The sequence below is a fragment of the Telopea speciosissima genome, chromosome 11 (assembly GCF_018873765.1).
Source record: "Telopea speciosissima isolate NSW1024214 ecotype Mountain lineage chromosome 11, Tspe_v1, whole genome shotgun sequence".
Classification (NCBI taxonomy): domain Eukaryota; kingdom Viridiplantae; phylum Streptophyta; class Magnoliopsida; order Proteales; family Proteaceae; genus Telopea; species Telopea speciosissima.
This window is the reverse complement of record NC_057926.1, coordinates 4,707,784-4,727,624: the sequence shown is the minus strand read 5'-3', so window position 1 is coordinate 4,727,624 and position 19,841 is coordinate 4,707,784. Positions and strand designations below refer to the sequence as shown.

The window sequence follows — 19,841 nt, the reverse complement described above, 5'->3', positions numbered from 1 at the left end:
AGAGAAGTCCTCCACGGCGTCGTGGGTGACTTCAGCAGGTTGACGTCGAAAACCCTCGCGGCGCCGTGGCTCCGTACACCCTTACCGTGGGGGACCTCCACGGTGCCGTACGACACTGTCCATGACGCTGTGGACAGTGTGGTCCCCCTCTTTTCACCTTTTGGGCCCAAATGGGTCATTTTTGGGGTTCAGGGTGTGTCTGGGCCCATGGGCTTGGTCTTTTTGGGTTTTTGTCTCCCTTCTGACTCTTCAGAAAATTTTCTGTCAGGGGCTCCGCCCCCCTACACCCCCCGCAGGGGGTTGCCTGCCCCCTAGACCCCCACGACCAGCTAACCGGCTAGCGGGATCGCTGTGGTTGGGGAAGGTGAGCAGTACCTCCTTCAACGTTTGGTAAAAGGGTCTTATTAGTCATTTTAGGGATGTTAGGGTGATTTGGTTTAGATGTAGGGACAAAAGTCCTTCTTGGGAGAGATACCGATGTCTGTCCGTATCCTGTTGTCATCATCGCCGGGGGGTGACAAAATTCAGTGTCTACACCTACGGCTAAGATTAATTGCAAATTACATCAAAAGAAAATTAAATATCGAAGTAAATCCTAATTAAAGCTAGAAATCTTAATAATTAAGAACTACTAAACTTAATAAAACTAAATTAAGAAAGGCTGAACGTTACTCTTCATAAAAAAACTCTCTCTCTCCTTTCTTCAAAATCGTCTAAGACTGTCTATGTGGCATGGATGGCGGCTAGACTTCCTTGTGAAATTCGTCCAAGCTAGGTGTCCTTGTCTAAGTACTTGAAAATTGGTGAACTTCAATAAATTGCAACTCCTAACTTGTAGGAATTAGAATAGGATTGTGGATCTTGTATTCTTGACAAGCTCTCCAAAGATAATACATGAACTTAGTTTCCAATAAAGTAGAAAATTCCTCCTCAAAAATAGGTGTAGACACTGAAATTTTGCCACCACCCCTGGCGATGATGACGATGGACGTCACACCCCTTTCCGTTTCCTAGGACCAAAAAAGACAGGGCCCATGGACCCAAACACACTCTGAACACCAAAAAAAGCCCATTTAGGCTCAAAAAGTGAGAAGAGGGGGACCACACTGTCCACGACGCCGTGGATAATGCCCCACGGCCCTATGGAGGCCTCCCACGGCATTAGGGTGCAAAACCACGCCATCGCGGAGGGCTACGACGTTAGCAGGATGACATTATCCATGGCACCGTGGAGGATCTATCCGGGGCAGAGGGTGTGGGACACCCCCTATAAATAGGAGGGTCCCCCTCCCCTCATTTCATGGAATTTCAAGGTAGGGAGACCCTCCTAGCCCGAAATTAACCCCTTTTGGCCCCGATTCCCTCTCTTTTGAGCGTCCATTAAAACGAGATTCCAAAGTGTGGGTAGATCCGTCGATTACCCGTTCGAGAAAGGAGCGATCTCATCCCCTCCAAGTCGTTATCCCTTCAGTATACGGATAACAAAAGATTCCCTTCGCCACCGTTATTCTGTCCGTTTACAGATAACAAGAGATATCCAAAAGAGTCGTTACCCTATTCGAAGAAACTGGTGTTGGTCCATTCGTCCATCTCCCATTGAGCCAGGGGATCGTCAAGATCTGAGGTATACCCATATAGAGGTATAATTGCTGCATTTCCATTGTCACAATGTAGTCTCTCATATTTTTACCATTTTAATGTATATATTGTAAATATAGGTATAATATACATTATATAGCCTCATTGTCATAGAAAGAGAGAATATTCGTCATTCTAGCATCTATAACAGAAAGACTGGTTTTCGCTGGGCAAGATGGGTGCCTAACACCTTCCCATGCTTGTAATCTGACCCCTTATCCTAATCTCTGACCAAACCATGCGAAATCTTGTAGCCCGTTTCCGTTTGTAACGGATAGAGCTACACCCATTGGGTCCTAGGCCCTAATCCTAGGTGGCAACTCCTTATTATTTTTAATATTTTATGAGGCATGACCCCAACCCCATGATGATATGATCGAAACGATATGCCGTTATTCATCAAAACCAATCCTTGTCGCCATAAGGCTGAGGAACCCTCATCCCGAGGACCGTGGTACTTACAGTGGCGACTCTGCTGGGGATTTAAGTGGACAAACATCCACTTGAGATTTTGAGAGATTTTATTAAGGGTTGTCTACAACTGTTAATATCTTCTAAAATATGTTAAATTAGGTAACTACAACCATCTGAAGGAGCCATACGGGTACACGCGAGAATCAGAATTTTGGTTAGAATCATCGATTCGAAGAACAAGGTGAGGAAATAAGATAACTGGCCCTATTTTGAAATGCTTTATACCTCATTGTGTGATTGCCATACATGTACTATTTGTTTAATGGCCGAGATTGTATGATTAATAATGCCTATTTGTTAGAGATAAATTGGTAGAAATTCTTCCATGTTGAATGTAGATGTTAGGATGTATTTTACTTCGAATTACTGTTGTGATGAGATTTTGAATGAGAACCTAGTTGTGTGATGAGGATGAGAATGAGAATGCGTATGTGATTGAATGATAAGATAGACATGTGCGATGAGAATGATTATGGTTATATGTGTTGAGATTGAATATGGTTATGTGTGTTGAGAACGGATATGGTTATGTGTTGGAATATGGAAATGGTTGATGGTTGTGTGATGTGCGAGAATGATGGGATCTAAGTGCCGTAAGTGTGCGCCGGACTTGGGATCGATAATTTAATTAACTGTATGTGCACGTGTAAGCTAGAGGGGGCGAGAGGATAGCGAGCCCGACATGGAGGGACTATGGACTCGACCTCTGGCCTACGCGTGTACGTACCCTAATATACATTTAGATACATGTGGTTAGGATCATACTTCCCCAGTGCTACACCCATTTACAACAGGGGGTAAGGTGTTGGGTAACCGGTGGTGACTTCCGACGGACTGGGGTGCCATTCTCAACAGATCGGTTCTGTAAGTGACCGTCAGAATCAGGTGAGAGCTAGGGTTATATCGGGGGTTTACCATACAGGACGTACACGTGTATAGTAGGTTCCCAATCGCAACTTGGGTTTGACATCATCGGATAGGCCATCCGTATGTGAGAGGCGGAGGGCCGGGGATGCTACCTAGGGTGTTGCAGTAGCACTATACCTGACTTGTACGTATCCTAATATGCATTTAGATGTATGCTGGTTAGGATGACACTGTACCCAGTGCTACGATCCTTGCCAACAGGGGTTAATGTGTTGAATAATCCCCCATGGGGAAACTAGTGAGACCGACGTGAGGTACTGGGAGCGACAATTCCAATGTGAAGATCGGAATCATGGCAGTGGGAGTAACTTCGAGGGTTTGCCGTACAGGACGTACAAGTGTATAGCAGGCTCCCAACCGCAACTCAGGTTTGACATTGCCAGATAGGCCATCCGTGTGTGAGAGGTGGAGGGTTGGGGTGCTACCTAGGGTGTTGCAGTAGCACTAGACCAGACTTAGGCATTTGTCTGTTAGGTGGATAATAATAAAATTGAACTCATATGGCATGACTATAAATCAGACCTGATGTATGAATTGTCCTGGTGGTTTGAGATGCTGTGGGATTCGTTTATCATGTTTGATTTGTGTCCTTGTGATTGCATTTATAAATGTTGTCGCCATTTGCATGATTCGATTTGTTCATTGGGGTCAGTGGAGCTCATTCCTCGTGAAAACCTCTGTTTAGATGGTGGTGCTGGTGTGGTGGAGTCGGGTGGCTCGGAGTAAGTGGCCCTCGAGGGCGGCATTGATGATGACTGGTGGACTCCTGAGGTAGAGGAGCATGAACCAGATTGTTATTGTGAGGTGTGCTACCAGTGAGGGTAGCGATGTTGGGCCGATGGATAAATTTTTTATACTCTAACATTTTGATACTTTGATTATTTTGATTTCCGTCATGTGAGATGTATTATTTAGATATTATGTAATACATAAGTCCTAATGGGAATGATCGATAACTGTTGACATCTTGCTGTGATGAAATGATAACTTTGGATAAACTGTCATAGTTAATGTATTTATGTTATCACATAGTTTCTGCTACTCTGATTATGATTATTTATATTTCATCTGGTCCTTTGGATTATCACGCGTGGTGTGGATGAGTTAGCTTAAATACTACATCAGTGATCCTGGTGGGAGTGTGGAGTGTGTATGTACGCTTCGATCACATATTCTAGTGGTATAGGGATCCAGACGTGACAAATGTCCTGTACTCTATAAGAGAGAGAGAGAGAGAGAGAGAGAGAGAGAGAGAGAGAGAGAGAGAGAGTATCCGAAGGCCAATAACAATGGAGAGTGTAATAGAGGGAAGGCCGGAAGGGGCAGATTGCAAAGGTGGAGTAGTAGACTTGTCCATTTCAGTGTGAGGGATGTTCGAATGAGGGTTTCAGAAGAACAAAAAAATGACATTAAAAAAATGCAATTTATCCGTATCTTTGAAAAGAGGCAAAAGATAATTTTATGATAGATTTACATGGGTACACATATAATATGCGTATTAAATGCAAATTTACTAACTATGGGGGAGAGTGATGATGGTTGAAAGTTACCTAGAAGTAGAAGGACTAGGAGAAAAATAGAGGGATAAGGGGATGGAACTGCTTGTGATTCACCAGCCTTCCTCTGCAAGCCCATCCGATAGAGGCCTTCCTTCTTCAACTTCTCCATCACCTCTTGAGGTAGCAAAACATGAGGGAGGTGTACTATAGAGAAGAAAAGGAGTTGAATCTATTTAAAAAACAAGCTTTGGATGCCTTAGAGATAAATTTGCTTAAACCTTTTAAGGCAGTAATAGCTGTAATAGGAGAAAATTCATTTGGGATGAAATCATTTCCATTGCAAGAGGGGTTGTACGTACCCTCTTGGCTTATTGATGGAGGTGATTTCAATTCTGCTCTTAATCTTGATGACATAATTAGAAGAAGAACTCTTTATATCTGAGGGGCTTTAAGAAAACCATCATCACAACTAAAGTGGAGGACATTCAATTTGAGGGCTGTAAAAATCCTTGGACCAATAGATCTACTAGTGAAAATCATATAATGACTTAGATTAGATAATTTCCCAATTATTATCATTGCTAAACCTGACCCTCCAAGTCAACCTAGGTTCAATTGTTTTCAAAACCATTGGACTGAGCATGAACATTTCCTTGAAGTTGTGACACAGGGTTGGTCCATTCATGTGTCTAGATCATAGTTAGCAAAAACGGGAATGGCATAAAAACGGAGTCCTATGGTACGGCTTTTAAACAGTAAAAATTTATAAACAGACGGTCAAATAAAACGATAAAAAAAGAGAAAAGGGTAAAAAATGGAAAACGAATGGTACAGGTTTTAAACATTTATATTTCAAAAAAATGAAACAACAAAAAACGGCCCTATTCTCATATAAATTGAGGAATTTTTATTTGAAATATATGCTTCTATTTTCGGTATCCGTGCATTGACCTTGAGTTGAAGATGATATCATGAAAAATGTAGCCCTTCGAGTCATCTTTATGTCAGTGAAAGAATTAGGCCAATCAGAGTTCAGGAGAGAAAAATATGATCAGTTAAGTCCACGGTCTTAAAAAATGCCAAAAAAATGGAAACGTCTTTTAAACGTATTTTAAATGCGTTTAAAACGGGAATGCTTGCCATTTGCCCTTTTTTACCATATGTTTGAGCAAGATACGACAAAACGTGTTTAAAATAGTAAAAAACGGAAATGTGTTTGTGGTCTAGATCCCCCATATTTGTTCACCAAAAAAAAAAAAATAAAAAATCATCCCCATATTTGTTGTGGGTGAAAAACTAAGAGAAACCAAAAGAAGATTAAAGATTTAGAAGAGAGCAACTATTGAAAACATTAAGTAGGTTGTGAGGGAATATAAATCTAACCTTGAACAAACCCCATGGAACCTCCAATCTGATCTTTTCATAGTCTCTCTCTCATTACATTACTACAAGCTCTTCTCAATATCTTGAATTTCCTTCCTAAAACTCCCGAAAATAGACTTTCTCCATATTTTGAGTTGGGTCTTGAAATTATGAAACTCCTTAGAAACACCAAATTTTTGGTCAATGAGAATTCATTCAAGAGAAGATCGTAAACAAGAAGTTCATGAAGCCAACGAACAAAATGTGACCATTCAATCTTACACGAAATTGACAGGGCTTTCCTAGTTAGGCTATCAGCAATTCCATTGCTAGTCCTGATAATACAAGAGAACAAAACCAAATGAACAGTGGCTGCTACACAAAATATATCTTGGATAGTTGGTGCAATGGTGAGACAAACTATGGCTTTCACTAGATTGGTAATTGAGTATATAACCTCTATATTGTCTGATTCAACTAGGCTATGGTCCCAACCATAGATTTGGCATAGAGAAGACCGACATAGACTGATAGATCTGCACCCACCATCATCAACTTAAAATTAAATCATTCTGAGCTATCCATAAGCTCCAACATACAAAGGATACAAGAGAGAAGGATTCACACACAATGGTTTTATTCATAGAGAAAATGTTCTCCCATTCTTGAATCCGCATAAAGGTCTTTGGATTTGATAGAGAAGGGATTGAATAGGATAGTGAACAACCAAATCAAACTGCCCTTGCAAAAGGGCACATGAATAGAATATGATCCGCAGACTCCACTTGGGGCACTACATCTAGGACAAGAAATATTCAAAGAGAAACGCCTACGGTAAAGGGCTTCATTTGAAGCCACTCCTTGAGCACAAACATGCTAAAGCAAGCTTTTGATTTTTGGAAAAATCTGGGCAGACCAAATATGTTTCCAAACTCCATCAAGGACCATGCTAATAGAAGAACAACGTAATGAAGAAGTTCTCATGGAAAGCTGCTCATGATGGATGTTTGATAAAAGATGAAATGCTGATTTGACTCTGAATTTCCCCAAATGAGACGCTCCTCACTTGATGGTTTTCCAAATGGCATAGATATGATTTGTCCCATTATCCTTAACTGTGAGGTGTTGATCCTTGCCAATTGAACTACCCCTTGGAGTTTCTTACTGTTAGATGATGTGGCCACATTGCCTCATCTTCATCCCTAAAGATCAGGTCAAGAAACCTCAACGTGCAATCGTGGGCGATTCCACGATTGCGGAAAGAGTCGTTCCTCAGCTCTCTCCAATGGCTCTTGGACTCTCTTGACTCTTATAAGAAGGGTCGATGAGTTGGAAATAGATAGAAACAGAAAACCTAAAGATTGCAATCGTTAGTGGAGCCCCAAAACCGCCATACTCATCTTCTTCAATCTTCTATCTCTCTCTCTCTCTGTTATTTTTCATCTGCAGGTGCTTACCTTATCAAGAGGTCCCCTTACCCATAGCAATCACTGGGTATTAGATTTTTTTTTTTTTGGATGAATGAAAAATATATTAAGCACAGAGAACTTTTCCCCCAAAACTAAAAGGGGAAAGAACAAGGAAGAAAACAAGGAGAAATCTCCAAAACAAAACAACGGACTAATCTACAGCCTAATCAAGCTGAAGGGAAACAACACAAAGAGAAACAAAGGACAAATCAGACCCAAACTACCAATCATCTGTATATAAAATTGACCTTCTTCCCATTAGGATTATAGGGAGGAATAGGAGGAATCGCCCAGCTCCCACTTTGATTCTTGGAAGCTAAGGGAAGACTCTCCTGGTTCAAAAAGGTACTATTAGATCCAAAAACTCTCCTACCATTGACATCAAAAGCACTATCATCCGCATTAGATGGAGTGGTCACACATCCCCATTCAAATTGTCAATTGGAATCTCCTGAGCCAACTCGGATTGGGGGTGCAAATGAGTCAGTGAAGCTTGTAATGAACCTTCCAACACGGCCATCTCAGTATCCATCGATTCAACTTCATCCAACACAACATGCTGGCCATTAAGATCAATATAGATGGTGCCTCCGTTTACCATGAACCCATCATTAACCACCACTTCATTCCCCATAGAACATATATTAGAGATACCTCCATCCATGGGGATCACAAGGGATGAAGAGGTAGTGTTGCCTACTACCACACCTCCTCTAGAAGCCAATGGATTGCCATATGGTCCCTCCTCAATGGTGACTTGTTTTTGTTTTTTCCTTTTCTTGCCCTTTCTTTTCTTTCCCTTAGTAGGAGTCTGACCAATGACATCCACCAAGCCACCTACGTTAGAATTAGAAGACTGACCATTGGCCGTAGAAGCTATTGTAATATCTTCCTCTTGATTAATTTGAATGGCTCGAAAATCCTCACCATCTTCACAAGGGTCTCCATTCAAAGTTTCTTTAACGTTGTATGGTTCATTACACATAGGTCCAAAACTGTTGCAAGCAAGAGGAAATATTCTAGTCTGAGCATAACCTGCGTCAGTAGTCTTATTGCTAAAAGAAGGAAAGGACTTGCCACAGCTAGAAATAACCTGCTGCTGATCAATAGCATCACAGGTTATAGGCACAGATGTAGGGGCATCATGAACATTAGAAAAAGTGATATATCCCTCCGCACTAGCTTCCAAGGTAGCAAGGGAGGCAAATTGATTTGAATCAAATCCATTGTCTATTGATAGCACCAGATTTACGTATTCAGAACACCTACTTGAAGTGATCAGCTGCCTTTCCATGTTATCTCTTTGACTTTGAACAATTGCCATCTCAGCATTCCCCATGAGACTAGAGGGCTCCTCACCTACCTTGTTGATCGGAGCCGCTGCAACATCCAACGACAATGAAGGATCAACAACATCAACCATCTTTTTCCCATGGAAGGAAGAGCCATTGTTATGGTTTTTCCTCTTTCTAGATTTAATTTGTTGGAACCCATCCGAAGAAGTAGTAGTCTGACCCCTCAAGTCGCCAGTCCTTCCCACCATTTCATTTGCAGTTCTCCTAGGCTGGGAGTTGAGAGTACATTGAGCGATCGTATGGCCAAAAACATAACACTGCTCACATCTGGGTGGCTTCCAATCATAAATAACTTGTTGAGTAAAGGGTACTTCTCCCTCCACCATCACCTCTATTGAATCAACTATGGTCTTAGCAGCAGACATCTCAACACATAAACGAGCAAAAGATAAGAGAAACAGAGACAGAGACGAATAATGGTGAGTTCTCTCTTGATGAGAGAAACCCTAAGAGTGGTTTCATTTATATATTAGGAATAATGAATGTAATACAACCCTTACATAACACAAGATTTACAACTACTGCCACTGGTGGTCCTACGTGACACCTGGCTGATCTAATACATCTAATACTCTAACATCCCCCCTCAAACTGAGCCTGGAACAGAGGTCCAGTTTACACAAATGCACGCCAAGGCATGCCGTGGAAGAGGCTTGGTAAATACATCAGCCAGTTGACAGTTGGAGGGAATGTATCTGGTGACAAGAGATCCGAGAGCCACCCTCTCACGCATATAATGGTAATCTACCTCGATATGCTTGGTGCGAGCATGGAGGATAGGATTAACAGTCATATGTAGAGCACTCATGTTGTCACAGAATAGCGTGGCTGGGTGAGGTTGGGCAATACCAATATCCCGAAGTAAAAACGTCAACCATGTAAACCCTGTTGTAGTAGATGCCATAGCCCTGTATTCAGCCTCTATACTCGAATGGGCTATGGTGGGCTGCTTCTTTGCACTCCAAGAGATACAATTGGAGCCAAGAAATGTGCAAAAACCCGTTGTAGAGCGCCGGATAAGGTAGCAGCCTGCCCAATCAGAATTAGAGAAAGCATAAAGATCCATAGTACTGTTGCGAACAATACGGAGACCCTGATCTAGAGTTCCTCGAACATAGCGTAGGATACGCTTGACCATACCAAAATGAGCCATAGATGGTGCATGCATGTGCTGGCACACCGAATTGACGGCATAAGAGAGATCCGGCCTAGTCATAGTCAAGTATTGCAAGGCCCCAACGAGGCTGCGATACAATGTGATGTCGGGAAATGGATCAGTCGAACCCAAATCAAGCTTAAGAGCCATAGGTGTGCCCATTGGTTTGATATTGACCATATGTGCATGATGAAGTATATCAGCCGCATACTTAGCTTGAGACAAAAATAACCCTTGAGGGGTTGAAGTCACCTCTATGCTAAGGAAGTAATGTAGCGGACCAAGATCCTTCATAGCAAAACGAGTACCCAACGTAACAATAAACTCCTCAAGAAATTGGGAATCATTACCCGTAAGCACAATGTCATCCACATATAGTAGAAGAACCATAATGAATCCATTAGAGCAATAGACGAACATACTCGAGTCAGACGTGCAGCAAAAGAAACCACACTCAAGTAAAAAACTGCTAAACCGATCAAACTAGGCCCGGGGTGCCTGCCGAAGGCCATAAAGAGTGCGATTCAAACGACACACAGCATTGGGCTGAGAAGCATCAACGAAACCCGGTGGCTGACTCATATACACCGGCGTAGAGAGGAAACCATGTAAAAAAGCATTTTTCACATCTAACTGCCGAATTTGCCATCCTAGGACTGTAGCAACAGATAACACCAAACAAATGGAGCCCAGTTTAATGACCGGGCTGAAGGTCTCAATAAAATCGACACCCTCCTGTTGTGTAAAGCCCTTAGCAACTAAGCGGGCTTTCAACCGTTCCAAAGAACCATCAACCTTTAATTTGGCTTTGAAAATCCATTTACACCCAACAATGTTCATTGTAGGATCGCGAGGAACCAATGTCCAAGTTTGATTATGGGCCAAAGCTTGCATCTCCTCTCACATACTATTAGTCCAACCAGGATGACGAAGAGCAGCCTTCACAGAGGTGGGTTCGGTTGGAATGGATGAGGCAGATAAAACATACTTTGGGTTAGGCTTACGTATACCCACACAACTCCAAGTGACCATGGGGTGCAACTGGCCAGTAGAAGCTGGGCCATGTGATACAGGCCCATGTGAAATAATGGGCTGTGACTGTGTTTTTAAAGCAAACGTGTCTAACTGAGATCCAACCCTAGGTGAAGCCGTGGGCTGTGTCCCTGGTGAAATAGCAGGCTCAGGCTCATGTGGCTCAGGCTCATGTGACTCAGGCCCATTCAAATTAGGTGAAGGCCCAGGAAAATCAGCAGGTTGCTATGCTAATGCAGGCCCATGTGTGATAGTAGAATCTGAAAACCATGGGGCAGTTCGAGATGTGGCACTGGAGCCTTCAGGACTAGTAGGTGGACTGAGCCATCGTTCAAAAGTCCCCATGTCATAGGATGTAGATCGTTCACAAGTAGGCTGTGGTGTTGGTTGTTTAAAAGGAAAAATTCCCTCATCAAATACCACATGCCGAGAGATATACACACGCCCAATTGAGCGATATAAACACCTGTAACCTTTGTGCTTGTCACTGTACCCCAAGAACACACAGGGTAGCGACCGTGGCGAAAACTTATGAGCAGTGTTACCACGCAGGTAAGGATAACATAAGGATCCGAAGACTCGAAGCATAGAATAGTCCGGTGACTTATGAAACAAAGTGTGAAGGGGAGTGTCCATATCCAAGACCGTTGAAGGTAGGCGATTGATTAAAATACAGTAGAGGAGAAAGCCTCCACCCAGTACCGAAAAGGTACAGCAGCAGCATATAACATTGCTAGGCCCAACTCGACAACATGCCTATGCTTCCTCTCGGCAATGCTATTTTGCTCTGGTGTGTTGGGACATGAAATAGTGTTTATCATGCCATAGTACCTTAGATGAGCCAAGAAAGCCTTGTCTGAAAACTCACCCCCACCATCACACTGAAAAGCTTTGAGCTTAGTACCAAATTGCCTTTCAACCATGGATTGGAAACTCAAAAAATGTAGCAAAAAAATCAGACTTCCTCTTAAGAGGATACCACCAAGTATAGCGTGAGAAATCATCAATGACTATGACATAAAATCGAAAATGCTGCACACCATCAACAAGGGCTTTGCCCCACAATTGACAATGAATACGATCCAATGGAGCATTACAGCGAGTAAATGAACTAAGAAATGGTACTTTATGACTCTTACTAAGCTCACAACTGTTTAGAACGTTGGGTTATAGAAATTAACCCCTTATTGGAAAGAAAATGAACTACTCGACCATATGGATGGCCTAACTGCTGATGCCAAACATCTTCAGTTGTAGTCTGAAATCAAGAAGAGAAAAAAGCCAAAAGGTCCTGATCAGTATGAGGCTGCGTTCCTGATGGAGCAGCAAAGGTGTAAAGACCATCACTTCTATTCCCCGATGCCAAAATCTTCTTGGATGGAAGATCCTTAATCACAAAACCATTTGCATCAAATTCAAAGGAGCATGGATAATCTTTGGTTAATTGGGAAACAGAGAGTAAATTTTTCTTAATCTCAAGAACCAAGAGCACATTCTTAAGAGGCAGAGACATAGAACCAGTAGCAATATTGCTATTTCCAATATGAGTAATAGGAAGATGAACTCCATTTCCTACCATTACTTTGCTAGAACCATGATATGGAGTAAGAGAATGAAGGTTACCTGGCGCAGCAGTAACATGAGCAGAGGCCCTGGTATCTGGAAACCATTCTGAATCTTGAGAATTCTTGAGATGAAGTGCAGTGAGAGCCTGAGGTATATCATCCGGCTGATAGCTATTGTCAAACCTACTGTAGCACTTTAGGGCGCCATGGCCATGCTTGTGGCAGATCTGACATTTAATAGTGGAGCGATTAAAGGAACCTTTGGAGTTTTGTTAGGGAGGTATTAGAAGAGCCTCTGTTATCTCCTTGATTTTCTTTGTCATTAGAGGATGTAGGCCTGGAGTTCTGGATAAAACCACGACCACGAGAAGTGAAAGAGCCACGCCTTCCCTTCCCGCGATTAGAACGCCCTTCATACCGAGAAGTCTTGGCCCCAAGAAAGGCAACATGAGGATTAGCAGAGTCAGAAGAGGTGAGATTACCTCGATTCCGAAGCTCATGGCTCTGTAGGAGGGGAATAAGTTCTTGGTAACTGGGAACCGGTGGCTTCAGCATAGTAGTGGCGAAATTCTCATATGCAGATCCAAGATTTGTAAGTAGTAGAAACACCTTTCCCTGATCTTCAACCGGTTTGCCGATTGAACTAAGCTGGTCACAGACATTTTTGAAGTCGATCAAGAATTCAGAGAGAGAAGCAGACTTAGATTTCTTCAGAAAATGAAGTTAATATAGCAATTCAAACTCTCGTGCCTCAGATGCCTGTGAGAAGGCAGCAACAAGAGCATTCCACAATTTGGAAGCAGTCTTGATTCCAACTGCAATTCCAAGAACTTCTTCCGAAAGAGTTCCAGTGATCCAAGCCTTCACAAGACGATCTGTGCAAATCCAAGACTGATAGTCTGGATTCACAATCGCTTTTCCATCTGGATCCACTGTTTCGCGTGATGGTGATGTGCACTCGCCATTGATGAACCCAAGCAGGTCTTAGCTTTCGATCAGAGACAACATTTGTGTCTCCTAGAGTAAGAAATTGGTTTGCGTGAGTTTAAGAGTGACGAAGTTAGCAACATGGAGTGCGCACGGATAGGGAAACACCATTGAAGAATCCACCATTAGCAGCAGTGAGTGAGTGACGATCGTGAGAGGTCAGCTCTGTTACGCTCTAATACCATAAGAGAAACAAAGACAGAGACGAATAATGGTGAGTTCTCTCTTGATGAGAGAAACCCTAAGAGTGGTTTCATTTATATATTAGGAATAATGAATGTAATACAACCCTTACATAACATAAGATTTACAACTACTGCCACTGGTGGTCCTACGTGACACCTGGCTGATCTAATACATTAGATAAACGATCTTTGGATCGAGTCCACCTATCGGAAAATAGAGAGATACCAAGCATGCTGCCAATGTTGCTCAAGGCGTCTTCACTCCACAGATGGAAAGGCAGATTAGGCAAGGAAATCCATACAGGCATTGACTGCAAATCTGCCCTAATCAAGCTGGCCTGAGGAGACCAAGGCCTCAACACCATCGGACGTCGTTGGACGTACCAAATACCTCCCTCCAAAGCCTTGATTTTGTCTTCCTCCAAGGAGAAGGAGAAAACAAATACTCCAGAATCTAGCATGGTAGTCACAACCTCTCCAGCCCCTTTCCATTGTTTAAGAATGGATTCTTTCACAGTGGAGAAGGGCGGCCTTCTTCCCACAAAATATCCAAGCAAGGTGTTGTCCCGAAGTCTCTTTTCCTCTTCCACAACAGCCGACGGACACATGGCTACTAATCTTCCATCAATATTGCAAGGCTCAACAAACGCTCCACTTGAATAGGGAGGACTTGGAAACGCTCCACCTAGGGGTGTCAATGGTCGGTTGGGCGGCGCTAAACCCGACCCGACCCTAGAGGCCTTAACTTGAATAGGACCGGAGAAACTTGACCCGACACGCCGGGGTCGGGTCAGGCAGGCTCGGTTGGTCTGATTTATGGCACCGTCCACGTGTCTCATTAGAACATGTTTTTGTAACATAGGATCTCAACCTATGGGACAGCTAATAAATATGTTGAAAAAAATGGCGTGTGTATAAACTCTCTCTCTACAATTGTAACGATGTCCCCTTAATAGGCCGGAAGCTTATAGGGGTTACAACTAAATAACAATCATGTCGTGACTCTTTTTATGGTCCCGATCAAAATAGTAGATGATCTACTCTTTTTATGGGTTCCCACTTCATGATGATGACAAAGCTAGTAGTTATCTATGTACAATTCTCTTCTTTTTTTTTTTTTGTCAAGCAAATACTTATATTAAGTATATAATATATATATATATGTAATATTATATACCTATAATTAATACAGGGTCGGGTCGGGCGGGCTAGGCCAGGATCTAAACCCCGACCCGACCCGACCACCAGGGTCGACTATAACTAAACCCAAACCCGCCCTCGGGGTCAAAAAATCGGGAGGGGGGGGGGGGGGGGGGGGGGGGGGGGGGGGGGGGGGGGGGGGGGGGGGGGGGGGGGGGGGGGGGGGGGGGGGGGGGGGGGGGGGGGGGGGGGGCGGGGGGGGGGGGGGGGGGGGGGGGGGGGGGGGGGGGGGGGTATTGACACCCTAGCTCCACCTCCCTTTGGATCCTGAAGCACCACCTTGAAGAGAACTAGCACCATCAAGCGTGGTTCCTGGCAGGCAAGAGTTACTCTGTGTTTGCTCCCCCCCCCAGTAGTGGAGTTGTTCAACGTATCTTCTCTCGCCATAGCTACCTCAGCAACTTCTCCACTACGTCCATTGATAACTCCAGCACCGAGCTCGAATCTTATCTAATAGAATATACGCATTGGCTAGGGGCTTATCTGCGGGTATTAGACTTACTAAAGCTTCATTGAACTTTTTTTTAACTTTTAAGCCCAACCAAGGTGCCTCGAAGATCAGGGAGGCATAAAAGTGGGTGTACTTGGTTAAGTTCCATGGTGATTCAACAACTTAACTTCTTGGTTGAATAAGGGAATGGCCTCATGAGTCATATTCCCATATTCTGCTACTTGGCACATGCTCCCACAAGTTAGTATCTAATATATATCTCTACGTAAGAGAGTGCTTTATTGCTCCTACTATTTCGATCTAATTAATAAAAATTGTCCAATCCTATGTAAGTGATGATCAAAAAGAATTAATTTGTTATGTATATATATATATATCTCCACCACATGCATATAAATATCATACACTTGGTATATATAGACAAGTTGTCCACTTGAGCCTTCTTTGAATTATGTGTTGAAGACTTTTAAGTCATGAATTTTAATGCAAAACATGTGTAGAGAATCTATGAAGAAAAGAAACATGTTATATTAAGCTTTTGAAAGCAACTTGGGCATGAATTTCAGCGTTTTTGCTATTATGGCATGTCAAGTGGGGTAATTCAAATCTCTGAATGGTATGAAGAACTGTATCAAGTGTCAAATTTCAGACCCTAATTCAATTGCAAGGATGTCATAAGATTCCATTATAGTGTATTGGCATTCCTAGAATTGATGAAAGTTCAAAAATATTAATATGGGAAAAGGAACGCCATGTACACGCAAAATGATCGGTGTACCTCTAGTCCTTTCTGCCTTTCCAAGGGTGTGTTTGTCATTTTACGTATGGCTGTGTCTGGGCACAGGTACACGCCGCATTGCACGGCCGGGTGATGTTCTTTCTCCCTATTAATGTATATATTGACTACTTTGTGTACTTATTTTATGCTGAAATTTTTGTGTTCAGTTCTTCTATCATATGGCAAGTACAGTAATATCTCATGAGAAAATCCAAAATCATGAACAATTTTAACATTTATATTTTGCCTTTTCTTTACACCATGGAGGTCCAATTATCAAGAAAATTAATTAATTAGGTCAATCCTCATGTTCTCCTTGAGGAAAATTTAAAATTAAAAAATATAAAATAAAATAAAAATGACTCACCTTCTTATGTGAGAGTCAACTCTTCACATGCTAAGAGGCCTTTCTTTTAATATTGTTTGACTTCTGAACTGTAAATGAAGAGTAAGTTGTGGGTCTCCTTTTTCTATCTCAACTACTTGGAACTAACAAGTAGATTTGAGTTTGCTGTCTTCCTTCTCCTCTTCTTCGTCTTCTTATTCCTTACACTTCTTCTGTTCAAGATCCCTTCTCCATTCTTTTTCTCAATTCATTTGTTTCAATGGATTCTCCTAAAGCAATTGAATCTAAACAGAGGAGAAGCAACTCTTGTTTGTGTCTTGCGCTTGTTGGATTACTTCTTTCTGTCCTTTTTCTCCTTTTGATTTTAAGCTTTACTGCATTCAAACCCAAAGATCCTATCTTTTCGATTAACTGGGTCAGTGTGGAGGGTGTCAGTGTCTCAATAGACAATCCAATGAAACCTTCTCTGAATTTAACTCTTCTCATGGATGTTTCAGTTCAGAACCCCAACAAGGTTAGGTTCAAGTATGGTGATAGTTCAGCTTGGTTATATTACAGAGGTCAAGTTGTAGGGGAAGTCCCGATCGCAGCCGGGGACATATCTGCCGGAGGGACAGTTGAGATGATAATGCCGCTTACACTAATGGCTGATCAGCTTCTCTCTAATCCTAATCTTTATTCTGATCTGATCTCTGGTACAATTTCATTTTCTACTTATACAAAACTTGATGGCAAGGTATACATTCTAGATCTCTTTAAGCATCATTTAGTGGCTTATGCCTCTTGTATTGTGGTTGTGAATGTCCATAACGCAACGGTGATCGATTCGGAGTGCAGGTACACAAATGAGTTGTGAATATGTACATGAGTTTCAAAATGGTTATATTATACAATTTGGGTTTTGATAAAACAAATTAATTCTAACTGGTTCGACCATTCATCAAAATTTCTTGTTCTCTAAATCCATGATTTACTGTTGGTTTTCTCGGATCGTTCATTTATGGTAGATGTTAAAATTAAGGGTAATTTACACATACCATCCCTGAGGTTTGATGAAAGGATAATTTTACCCATTAGTTTTAAAAAATTCTACGTACCCCCTGAGGTTTGCAAACAGTAACAAATAAGTCCATTCCGTCAGTTCATGATTAACAATGTTAAAAATAAGAGGTGAACTGACAAAACTACCCTTGCAAAAAAAAAAACCTACAACTCATCTTCCCCAATATCAGTTGCAGGTTTCAAAACCCTTTCAATTTCCTTCTCCTGCCGATCAATCTCGTGGATACGCCCGTGGACAACCTGTCAGCGAAGACGACGAAGAGGAAGACAAAGACGACGAGGAGTTCGACTGTGGAGTTTATTATTTCATTTTTTATCCATAAATTAATTTGGATTTTTACGAATGAAAATTGTAGGTTTATTTTGCAATTGTGTTCTTCCGGCGGGTTTGAATACAATGAAGGTTCGGCGGCACAAAACGGAAGATGGGATTTGTGGAGGTGAGAAGAAGAATCTGAGAAGTCATTCAAGCAGGTTCATCCCTTTCTCTTCGATTTGGGGAAGATGAGTTGCAGGTTTACCAGTCCACAGGCGTATCCACGAGATTGATTGGCAGGAGATGAAAATTGAAAGGGTTTTGAAACCTACAACTCATCTTCCCCAATCGATTTGGGGAAGATGAGTTGCAGGTTTTTTTTTTTTTTTTTTGTCTTTTTTTGCAAGGGTAATTTTGTCAGTTCACCTCTTATTTTTAACACTGTTAGTCATGAATTGACGGAATGGGCTTATTTGTTACTGTTTGCAAACCTCAGCGGGGTACGCAGAATTTTTCAAAACTGGGGGGTAAAATTATCCTTTCATCAAACCTCAGGGGTGGTATGTGTAAATTACCCTAAAATTAATGTACAGAGTTTAGGGTTACCTTAATGGTGTCACGAAACGCAGCGGAGAAGGATTGTGAAGTTCTTGAACAACAGTCGATCGAACACGTCGTGTAACAATCTTCCTTGCAGCAATGCAATCGATAATTGATCGTACAAGAACGATCTTCCACACTCCAAATCCCAAAGCAGTGATGGAAGCTCTTGAGATGTACACACACACACACGGTGAGAGGAAGAAGAAGACTTGAGAGAGTTCTTAGGGGGAGAGAGAGTTTGTGCGCACACATAAGGGAAGTGGCTGTTGGTCTGTTATATCCACAGCCTATTTCCACTCCCTCATTTTGTGTTTGAGTACCAGTAGGGGATTAGAAGTGACCCCCATATGATTCACCACACCTATTGACACGCAATAGACATCCTTCACGCAACACTAAGAGAGAAGAAATGTCAAGAGAACTCATCCAATGCACTTCTTTGGAGTCGAACACTCGACCTCCTTACTCTGATACCAAATTGAGAAGAGGAGATTGAGAGAATAGATTGGTTTGTCTGGAATAAGAGACCATTACTTATTTATAAATATACTACCGATTACAAATATGGTATGATAGATAAGATTAAGCCATCACTCTTATTATAACATACAAGACGGTCTACTCGTCTAATCTATCCTTAACAGATAGGAAACATTGAGTTGTCACTTTTATCCTAACATACAACGAACAGAGATGATCAAACTTTAGTTTGTCATTGCAATGTCTGGGGACGTAATAGACTCATAATATACACAGCCGTACCCCTGCTTCGGGGAGAAACTGTTTCCTGACTCAAACCCGCAACTACTAGGTCGTAATGGAGCAACCTTACCATTGCGTCGAGGTCCGTTCTCTAATGAAAATACCACTAGTAATGCCCATAATTCCTTACAAGTGCATTAAACACCCAACAAATCCTCCTCCATCCTCTCTTAACACTACAGCCAACTTCGAAGCATTCAATAAAGCACACATTGAAACAAATAGCCCCAACAAATTTGCTTCCAATATTTGGAGACCTTGCAAAAAACCATATGTCTCCATTTTTTTTAGATTATTCTAAATATTCTCCCATTATTGGATCACCAAACTTATTTTGTTAGTATAAATCAGCAACCGAAAGGGTTCAAGAAAACAGGTTGTTCTCTTGTATAAATATTCACCAAAAAGCATTTTCCTTAGCAGTAATAGAACATGCTTATATATGACCTGATGATAACCTTGCTTCAGACAAATCTGAACCATCAAAATATTTTAATGTAAGGAAAGGGAGGCAATTGCTGCCAGGCTGCATAGCCGTTGCAACAACTAGGAGCCAATGAGCGCGAGGGGCATCCAACAAGGGTGGGATTTTTCATTTCAAGGGGGGTGGTGGTGGTGGTCATTTTGCCCTTCCTATGTCTGGTCCCTGGTGCCATGCAGCCTGGCACACTTCTTTTTCCTACAAGAAAAATAAAAACAAAAGTTACTATTGGGGTAAATTCCACACATCACCC

At 42.1% G+C, this 19,841-nt stretch overlaps 2 protein-coding genes across 2 annotated transcripts; one reads left to right on the top strand and one right to left on the bottom strand.

The window, feature by feature from the left end:
• Nucleotides 1-9,310: 9,310 nt before the first annotated feature.
• Nucleotides 9,311-10,270, bottom strand: LOC122644690 (uncharacterized mitochondrial protein AtMg00810-like). Its single transcript, XM_043838086.1, has one exon. The coding sequence runs from the start codon at nt 10,268-10,270 to the stop codon at nt 9,311-9,313; it is 960 nt and encodes a 319-aa protein (XP_043694021.1).
• A 6,332-nt stretch (nt 10,271-16,602) lies between these two features.
• Nucleotides 16,603-17,358, top strand: LOC122646743. The gene has a single exon (XM_043840344.1). It carries the CDS (start codon nt 16,684-16,686, stop codon nt 17,278-17,280), a length of 597 nt encoding a protein of 198 aa, XP_043696279.1. The 5' UTR covers nt 16,603-16,683; the 3' UTR covers nt 17,281-17,358.
• The last annotated feature ends 2,483 nt before the right edge of the window (nt 17,359-19,841 follow it).